Here is a 10,472-nt window from a genome sequence, read left to right on the forward strand (position 1 = left end):
AGGAAGCCCTTTTCCAGTCCCATTGCACTGGACAGATAGATCTCCAACCAGATACAATGGAGATTAGGAAGGTGTGATAAATTATATCAGATAAGCATTATATTTTATCACATTCGGTCAACTTTCCTTCTCAACAAAAGGGTAGGTCTGTGGAGGCAAATTCAAGTACTCATTCTGTTAGAGAATGACAACATATTAAAATGAACATATCGTTAACTTTTAGCATTTTCCTATGTAACTACCCTGCATGGTAATTCTAATCATGGAGTTTAAGGCTAGAAGGGACCACCTGACCATTTAGTTTGACCTCTAATTCGCTGTCATGCTCTGAACCTTTTAGGAGACATCAGAGAAATTTAATATGTATGATACCCCATTAAAATTGTTTTCTTGTTTCTTCTTTTAGATTCAACTTTCAAAAATTGGGCCACCTTTTATTATCAAGAGTCAACCTGTTTCAAAACCAGAACCTAGGGTTTCCCAGAGTACCTCAGTCAGCAGCGGGAGGAACACTGGGGCTAGAACTCTTGCAGATATCAAGGCAAGAGCTCAGCAAGCTAGAGCCCAGAGAGAGGCTGCAGCCGCAGCTGCTGTGGCAGCAGCTGCAAGCATAGTCTCTGGATCAATGGGGAGTCCCTGTGAAGGTGGGAAGACAAGAACACTGGCACACATCAAGGAGCAAACAAAGGCCAAACTATTTGCAAAGCATCAAGCCAGAGCCCACTTACTCCAGACCAGTAAAGAAGCGAAGTCGCAGCTCAGTTCAAAGGAATGTCCTTCGTCCGTAGAAACCTCGACTCCTTCTGACACAAAGATTGAAGTTTCTACTGGTGTCATTATAGTTAATCCTAACTGCAGGTCTCCTAGCAACAAGTCTGCTCACTTCCGGGAGACTAACACTTTACTGCAGCAGTCACTTAACACAGCTGCATTGCCAGAAACTGCTACGGACGTATCTGTGCACAGTTCTGATGAAAACATACCTATGTCACATTTGTGTGAGAAAATTATCTCATCTACCTCCACTGAAAATAACAATGTGCCAGTGCTTTATAGTAAAAATTCAGTCTCTGCATCTGTTTGCAGCACTGCTATGTCGGGAACAATTCAAGAACTTCCCTTTGCAAGTTCTCTTGATAAATCCTCTGTTTTAATGTCTGTTGACAGTACAAACACAACAATTTCGGCTTGTAATGTAAACATGCTGAAATCCACCCAAGGGATTGATACTCCATGCATTGCCATTGTACCAAAATGTATTGATAACACTATTGTTCCAGCCTCAATAGACAGTACAGTCTTATCAAATTCAAGTGATGAGAAAAGGTTGCCAGTATCAAGTAGCAGTGCAAATAATGCAGTCTCCAGTCAATATACCACTGTGCCAACTTCGTCCATTGCAAGTAATTTGCCAAATCATCTCCCAGGTAGTTCTGTATTGATTCCCCCAGTGGGGACTACTACTAGATTTTCTTCTGATAAGATAGCCATAACTGGATGCAGTGAGCAAAGTACTGTATCCATTAACACTACTGTTAGAACAGCTTTAAGCTGCAGTGATGCGGCTGCAGTAGTAGATTCTGTTGCAAGGCCACCCATTTCAATGTTTACTGGTAATATGGTGACAATAAGTTCTTATGACAACACTGCTAAATTAAGTGCTGACAACTTGGAAAAAAGTTCTGGACTACGAAACCGAATAGATGTGTCCAGTAAATCTCAGCCAGTGAGCTTTACACAAACAGCCATGAACAGGTCTATACCTTGTAAAGTCATTGTTGACCACACTACGACATTAAATACCAATTTGTCGCTGGCTGCTTCCATTGAAAATGCAGAAAACAGCATAGATCTGCAGAGCAGGCTTGTGAGGGCAGAAACTGCCTTACAAAATATAGCATGTCCTCAGGTGTCTGTAATAAGCAGGCCTGAAATAGTCAGTAATGAAAGCCTTGAGCACACTTCCAGCTTCATAACTGTTACAGCGAAACAAGAAGGCAAAACCTTGCAGGCAGCTTGTACAAGTCTTCAAGAAGTGCCTCTTACTCCTCAAGATAAATTAATTGACGTTGTTGCCCCCAGCCAAGGTTTTGTGGAGCAGTTACGAGGTCCTTCAGCCTTTAAAAGTGAAGCAGATGCTGCCTGTGTCAATCAATATAACACTAATAACAGAATTTGCTGGCATGATGAAGAGGCAATGCACACAGACCAGCCAATGGTCAGCCATCTTAACCCAAACAAGCATAAAGAATATACAGAGCAAAACTGTTTAAAAAATGTCAAAACTGAACCTTCAAGTTACACGCAAATGTCAGAGTTGCAGTCAAGGAGTCTTATGACAAGCATTGCTGTTCCTGTTAAATCAGAAACTACTGAATCTGACAAGTGCTTTAGGATGGACACTGAGGATTTTACCGGACCTAAAATGCCTAGCCAGACTGCAGAAATAGCCACAAGTGCACAGCCAACACAGACCTCCAAGGCATCTGCTACGGATTCCATGGAGGACTCTTTGTCATTGTCGACAGAAACCCTAAAAAGAGTAACAAGTGCTGGAAGCTCTAGCTGTCGTTTGTCATCAGTTGAGGCTAACAATCCTCTAGTGACACAGTTACTGCAAGGCAACCTGCCTTTGGAAAAAGTGCTGCCGCAGCCCAGATCAGGAGCCAAACTAGAAATTAACAGGCTTCCCTTGCCTTTGCAAACTACCTCAGTGTGTAAAACATCAGCATCTGAGAGAAGTATGGTTGAAAATCCTTCCAGCTCACCCAATCCAGATGGTAAAGGATTTACAGCAGGCAGCATAGCCCCACTACAAATTAGAAAGCGTGAAAACCATCCAAAGAAGCGGATGGCCAGGACTGTGGGGGAGCACACTCAAATGAAATGTGAGCTTGGGAAGGTATCAATGGACACAGATGTTAAAGTGGCTTCTTGTGTGATCAGTTCCAGCATGAATCAACTAGGGCATGGTCAGCCATTTAAACAAGAGTGGCTGAACAAACATGCAGTTCAGAACAGAATTGCTCACAGTCCAGAGATCAAGCAGCAGAAGAGGCCACTGCCTTCATGCAGTTTCCAACAGAACTTATTTCACATTGACAAAAACGGCAGTTTTCATGCAGAAGCTAGTACCTCACACAGGCAGCATTTTTACCAAATGTCCATGGCTGCAAGAGGCCCCATTCCTACGGCAGCTTTGTTGCAAACTACTTCAAAAGTCCCATCTGTCTGCAATGCTTTTGCTTTCAGTAGGCACCTGGAACAGAAGGGTTTGGGAGAGGTCAGTATTTCTGCAGCAGCTCACCAGCTGAGGCTAGGAAGTGTTTTTTCCCCTAATATTCAAATTAAGGAAGGTGATGACATTGCTAGTGCCTCACAAACTCTCCAGAATAAAACATTAGTGCATCCTCTTCCTCCTCCCCCTATTCCAAACGCAGAAGTCCCATCTGATCAAAAACAACTGACAGTTACTATGGAAACCACTAAAAGACTTAGTTGGCCTCAGCCAGCAAGCATCTGTAGCAATATAAAATCTGAACCTGTTTCTTTTGAGGAAGGTTTAAGCAGCAGCTGCGAACTAGGCATAAAACAAGCTTCCTACGATCAGAATGAAGTAAAAGAACAGTTAAAAGCATTTGCATTAAAAAATGCAGATTTCTCTTCCTATTTACTTTCTGAGCCACAGAAGCCTTTTACCCAATTAGCGACGCAGAAAATACAAACACAGCACCCACAGCAGCAGCAGCTCTGTGGAAGTTATCCAACTATACACTTTGGTAGCACAAGCTTCAAAAGGGCAGCATCTGCGATTGAAAAATCTATTGGAATTTTGGGAAGTGGCTCAAATACTGCTACAGGTCTGTCTAATCAGAACGTTCCGATTCCGGTTCAGAAATTTGCTGACAGCAGCAATGCAGATGAACTGGAACTGAAATGCTCTTGCAGGCTGAAAGCCATGATAGTGTGCAAAGGCTGTGGAGCCTTCTGCCATGATGACTGCATAGGCCCTTCAAAACTGTGTGTAGCTTGTTTAGTTGTACGGTAGAAACTGAGTCAAAGATGCAGTATCCCTTCTCAGCATGGGAGAACAGAACAAAGAAGTGGAGAAATTGTAACATTTTAGGCCATTTTTTTTCTGGTGATGCTTTGTTTCAGAATTTAGTTATTTCTGCTTGCATGACATTCCCTGGAAAGAAGAAGAAACTGTTAGAATTTCTTTAAAAAAAAAAAACAAACTTGTTACTAAGCTACTATGAGCTTCCTTGCTGTCTAAAAGAAAAGATATTAACATGTCATTCCTAGCTTCTGTTTGTTTGCACACAGTGCAGCACACTATTTCCCCACTTATCTATTATGATAGCAGACCCTCTAGGTTAAGAATAACAGGTTAGTTGTATTCTCATGATTTCTAACTGCTGGGGTACTGCAGGTGCGGAGATAACAAGATGACTAACAAATTGAGTAAAGACTGCTTTGGGTAAAGTAGCTTGGTGTTCTGTTACAAATCACCTTCAGAGCTACTAAATTGACTTGCAATTTTTCAAATGATTGCTTTCTTGAACCCACCTTTACCATCCATAACTTATAGACGGTCAACCTAACAAAAGAAAGAGACTTTAGACAGATTTAATTAAAGGAGTTTGCTCACTCCTACACAAAGCATTATGGAGGTAAAGTTTTAATTGTCAGCTGTTCTTGTTGATTCCCTGAGAATTAGATTTGTAAATGTGGTTTGATTAGCTGGACCATGTCTAGAATCTTCTTGGCTTTAATGGAGTGTAGAGGAAGTAACGACTTCTCTTAGAGAACTGAGCAACCTCTCCTTTTCCCTCTTCCCCAAACCTCCCCTGTACGCCTATTGAGCTATCTATCCCAAACACATATATGGGTCAGGTCTAGGTAACAAACAGGTTCTGGATTTCAATAGCATTTCCATGGCCTAAGGTTGATCCTAAGGTATAACTAATGATTTGAGGACAGATTATAATTGTGTGTTGAAAATCAGTTATTTCCCCTCCTATATGATTTACTATCTATTTAAATATGTTTAAGTTTTGACTTTTTTAAAAACTTATTTTCAAAAATGACTTAACACTACCTTTTTTTGTTAAAGATTTCAGACCACTTGTAGTATCTTTTGGAGAGTTGGGAGTAAAGAGGTGTTTTTTTTTTAAAGGGATACTGCATCTTTTAAATAATCTTCAGTATTTATCCAGTACTGTATTTATGTTGAGGACCACAGCTGCATTCCAGGTGCAATAGTCACCATAGCATCAGAGGACAACAGCAGTTATTTTGAGGCCCTGTCCACCTAAAAGAAAAATATTATAAAGGGATAAAGCACATGCAGCTGTTGGGGACAGGAAAAAAATCTTGCTGTTTTTTACTCCAGATTCAAGAACACAATGTGCAGTCCGAGTACCCCCATACGCTGACATGCGGCTGACAACCCAAACAAATATGAGCATAGAGAGCAATGTAATTTTTACTATTGCAGTAGAACCCCACTAATACATACACCTTACCATCTGCACAAAAAACAGACGTTCTCTCCCTAGTTCTCAGTGAAACATGTAATAGCAGTGAGTTGAGGTCTCGTACTCCTCAGATTTTAGTATTTATACAAAACATATAACACTACACATTTACTGGTATATCCTGAAGTATTAACATGAACAATAAAACTGTCAAATGAAAAAAGTACACTATATGATCCATTATACTTGTTTATTTATGATCTTTTCTTGCTTACTAATTTATAATTATTTAATTTATCAGTCTCCCTGGCATCAGTGCATATTAGTGAGGTTCTACCGTATATGCAAATCACATTTATTTTCTTTTGGGACCATTTTCACAAACACAAAATATACTATTCCTTTTGATTGTCTTTAAAAATTCGTTGGAACATTGTAGGAAGTACATTCCTGCCATAAGAAGTTCTGTGGTGCAACTAGAGTTCTGTTTTACTGTAGTAGTGACATCTAAGTATTAATTTTCGACGCCATGTGATCCAAAGCTATTAACGATTCCATTAACAAAATTGTTGCTGATACAGTAATATATTTTCTGTATACAAAAGCACTCCTTTATGAAAGGTCAAAATCCCACAGATTTTCCACTTTTTCAAGCCTTTCTGTGGAATGAAAAACAAATCAAAAATAAACAATTGAAAAGTAATTTCCAGTGGTATGCTGATGGCTACCCAAATGGGAGCTATGATGGTCACATGGGTAAACATGAGTATATTGTAGTCATGCATACCAAACCATATTTAAGGAGACTTCTGTATTGGACTTATATCCTGTTTCATTTACATATGGTAGAAGTAGAATTTATTCCATTAAATAAAAGGATTGGCCAGTTCTTAGAATCATGATAACCTGTGTTTATATGAACCCTCTGAGAGCTGGGAATCTTTTTACTTCTGGCTCAGAATCCCTTGTCCACAGCATGTATCAGTATCTGTTTTTACTTGCAACTTGAAATATATTCTACCCATGACTGACATGGTATTGAAAGAAAATGCAGCATCCAAAAATGTTTTATTTTGAATGACAGATGAGAGAGTAAATAATATGATGTAATACGAATTCATATCAATGGCATCTTTGTACTGTGGTTGCAGTTTGCATATTTGAGATAAGATAAAATGTTATATAAAACTGCTTTGGACAAAATGATGCTAAATAATATAACACAACTGGCCAAACCCCTTCACGGTGCTGCCATTGCACTGACTTCTATTTGACGTCAATGGAGTTGCTTTAGGAATGAATTTGACCCACTATTTAGAAACATCTGGTGAATGATGTAAGTGATTTATAGCCATGGTGTAAAATTCCAAAAGCACCTAACTGACTTAGGAGCCTGAGTCTCATTGACTTTTAATTTGAAAATGAGACTTACGTTCCTAAATCATGCAGGTGCTCTTGAAAATGGTACCCACCTATGGGCTTGTCTACATTACCGGCTGGGTCGATGGGCAGCGATTGATCCAGCGGGGGTCAATTTATCACATCTAGTCTAGACGCGATAAATCGACCACCAAGCGCTCTCCCATCAACTCCGGTGGTACTCCAGGGTGAGAGGGGCAGGCAGAGTCGACGGGGGAGCATCAGCCATCAATTTACCAGTGAAGATACTGTGGTAAGTAGATCTAAGTATGTCGACTACAGCTACGTTATTCATGTAGCTGAAGTTGCATAACTTAGATTGATTCCCCCCGCCCCCTTAGTGTAGACCAGGCCTAAGATTATAACTGAATTTTGGATTGCTCCTGGTTTTGTCTAATTTTGTCCCAATTTCAATCCCCATATCACTCTGGTTTATTAGTGATCGTGCAGTTTGCACTGTTAAACATTTAAGATTTATGCACTGAAAAGTGGTGAGAATAAGCATTACTTAAGAAGACACCTCCGTGTATTTGCGTGTGTCAGTCCATCCATCCTTCCTGCAGGAATAATTTACACATGCATTTTTGGAAAATATCCAAAGTTTTTTCCCTAGTTGCAGCACTTTTGGGAGAGAGGACGAAATACTTTTGTGCTCCTTCCTTCCTTTTTTTTTAATCTGCTTATTTTTGAGGTGTGTCGTTAACATTAGGGCATTTGTAGTGTGTATGTTTGTCTGTTCCTGTGCAGAACTAATTTTCCAGTCAGAAATTCCCTTAGTTGAAATAATATAAAAAAATTGGTGAACTGGGCACTTCATTTCAGCATTCTGTTTACCTGCTGAGATTTAGCACGTGAAATGAATTAACGTAAAAATAAGGTTGAGCCATAAAGCAGAATTATATCCCTTTTCCTGATGAGGGCTCTGTGGGTAGGGTAAGCTACAGAATGTTCATATTTTTTTAAAGGTCCTGGAATTCCTTGCACAGTGTATAAACTGGTGCATATGGTGCTTTGTAATGCAGTTTCTGAAGTAAAATTATCTTATGCTGCACCTCCCTTCCCCTTACAAACACACGCACAATTTCAGAATAGTTATTGTAGCCTCTGGTTTAGCAGTTTTACCAAGGTGTGGTGAAGTACCAGGATGAACACTCAAAAAGCTCAAAAATGTCATCTAAAGGGATCATCTTAGCTGACACATGCGAACGGCCCTGCTTTAAACACTGAATGACTTTCTACAGTTTTGTGAAAGCAGCACAGCATTTTTTTCTGTGTTTCTGTAGGACTTTGGGGGAAAGCAAAAAATAATATTCAGTGTGGATAATCATGGACCTGTGTAGCTAAATGTTTCTGAATCTAAAAATCCTGTTGTCTTCAGTAATCATGCTTTTGTCACTGTAAAACCAACAAAAACATTTTTAGTCTAATTTAAAGGAGCTGCTTCTTTTATAGCACATAATATTTCTCTTTGTACTATATTTGATAGTTACAGAATAATTTAGTCTGTAGAATAACTTTGTCGTATTTGTACTGTTCATGAATGTTACAAGAAAAGTGCTTTACTTTGTTGCCATAATTCTCTTGTACTGCTGTAAAATATTTCTTCTGCTTTACAGAAACCTAACTCAATTCACAATTTCAGTACAGGGTTTTTTGTTTTTTATTTTGGTTTTGTTTTTTTTAATTTGTCAGTATTTTGAATGTTTACATCTTTTTTACATTAGCCATTCAATGCCTTTTTAGGGCAGTATTACTCCTGGAGTGTAACAGCAATGTGAAATCAACCCATATTTAACATGCATGAGAAACACAGATTTAAGGGGGAAATCCCTAACATGCATAGATTTTTTTTTTTAAATCAATATATGGAGAAATAAAAACCCTCCTTCAGTCCTCTACCAAAGAAAACATTATTCCCACAGGACAAGCTCAGAAATGGTTCTCTGAATCCTTGGAAGGGGGAGTAGTTGATTTCAGTGGGGTTACTACAATTTAATACTGTTATGCTTGCTTTGTTACCTGACTAAATGTGACTGAGTGCAAGAAGCATTTTAACAATTTTTTTTAAAGACAGTGTTTTCTTTAGAAATCAGGGATCATGCTTTCTTTAATGGTGCTCTTCATTTTTTATTTAAAAAAACAAAAACAAAAAACATTTGTTGCCTACAAAAATGACCACTCACAAAACCATAAATTAAATACATTAAGTTGTCTCCATATTTTCTCTCTTCTCCCTCCCCTTTTTCCCTTCCTGCTCCCCTGAAAATAACAACATGGGCTTCAATATTAAACTATTCTGGAAAAAATAAAAAGATAAAATATATTTGCCATATGTTTTTCTTTTATGTTCAGTGCGTTATGTGGGATATTCTGTTTGGCTAGTTCATTGAACACTCCAGTCAGTGAAGGAGAAACAGAAGCGGAAAATCAAAAAGTTGGTGATCATTTATTGTATGATTGAGACTGAGCAGTATCTGATATAGGATAGGTATGACCATATTGAAATAATGAAAATAAAACTGGGTGTTAATACTTTGAGTTTTAAGTAGAAGATTTACAGAACATAAAGAGCAGATTAGCTGCATTGTCTTTCAGTGAAACTCCTAGATATGTACTATGTATTTTGGGAAACCTGACTCTGTCAGCACATAGCACATCCTCTTGTGATCTCCCCCTCCCCTTTCCCACCAACAAAGAACAACTTAAAAGTCCATACCTCAGTGGCCCTTTGATAACAGGTTCCCAATTCAAGCCTGTTATCTAGTGATGAACCCAGAGTTGTCTTATAAACTGTGCTAGACCAACAGGAGATAGAAATAGAGTGGAGAATTAATTAAATTACAAACAAAATGTTTCTAGAACTTTTTCCTTTGAAAGAGCTTTGCAAACATAAGCCAGTTGTTAGGGTTGAGGGATAAGAGGGTGGACAGCAAGTAATTTTTTCACAGGCCTGCTCAAAAGTGCTAAGGCCAGCACTTCCTGAATCCCCAACGCCTTGCTGCACCTTTCCACAATTATTATTATTTGATTAGTGGTAGCACTTCAGGTCCTAAGTCATGCGTCAGGGCAACATTGTGCTAGGCACTGTACAAACAAAACAACAAAAAGACAGTGCCAGTCCTAAATAGTTGTTAATCTAATGACAGTTACTGTGATTCCCCCACCCACCTGACGTGCACTCCCACCTCCAGTTGTGCTTTACAGGTTATCCAAGTCTGCGAAGGGTCTCAGCCAGGGTCTTGCAAAGCTTGGGGCTAGCCGCCTTTTATTTAATACTAGTTGTTCAGCCATAGGCTGCAATAGTTTTTATCTTAACTCTTTAGGTGAATGGAGAAATTCAAATCAGAATTTCTGTACATTTTAAGAGCTACTGTACGTGTTTACTGTTGCAGCTATGTTAATTTAAAAAACCTTCTAAAATAGCTTTCTGCAAAATTTTATTTAAACTTTTTTAAAAATAACATTTTATAGTATTTTGTATTTCTAAAATGTCTTCTGTCTGCACATCCCACTCAGTGTTCCCCAAACAGTAATAAATTAGTCTTCACAACACTCTTTTGAATTATCCTCACT

The 10,472-nt window shown here is 38.8% G+C and overlaps 1 protein-coding gene across 9 annotated transcripts in view; it reads left to right on the forward strand.

The window, feature by feature from the left end:
* The window catches only part of ASXL3 (ASXL transcriptional regulator 3), a 149,681-nt gene extending 140,478 nt beyond the window's left edge, over nt 1-9,203 (forward strand). For all 9 annotated transcript variants that reach the window (XM_050941900.1, XM_050941901.1, XM_050941899.1 and 6 more), the window contains one exon: nt 407-9,203. In XM_050941900.1, the coding sequence (XP_050797857.1) occupies nt 407-4,048 (3,642 nt within the window). In that variant the 3' untranslated portion in view covers nt 4,049-9,203. The remainder of the gene's footprint in view (nt 1-406) is intronic.
* The last annotated feature ends 1,269 nt before the right edge of the window (nt 9,204-10,472 follow it).

This window comes from Gopherus flavomarginatus, chromosome 2 (assembly GCF_025201925.1).
Source record: "Gopherus flavomarginatus isolate rGopFla2 chromosome 2, rGopFla2.mat.asm, whole genome shotgun sequence".
Taxonomy (NCBI): Eukaryota; Metazoa; Chordata; order Testudines; family Testudinidae; genus Gopherus; species Gopherus flavomarginatus.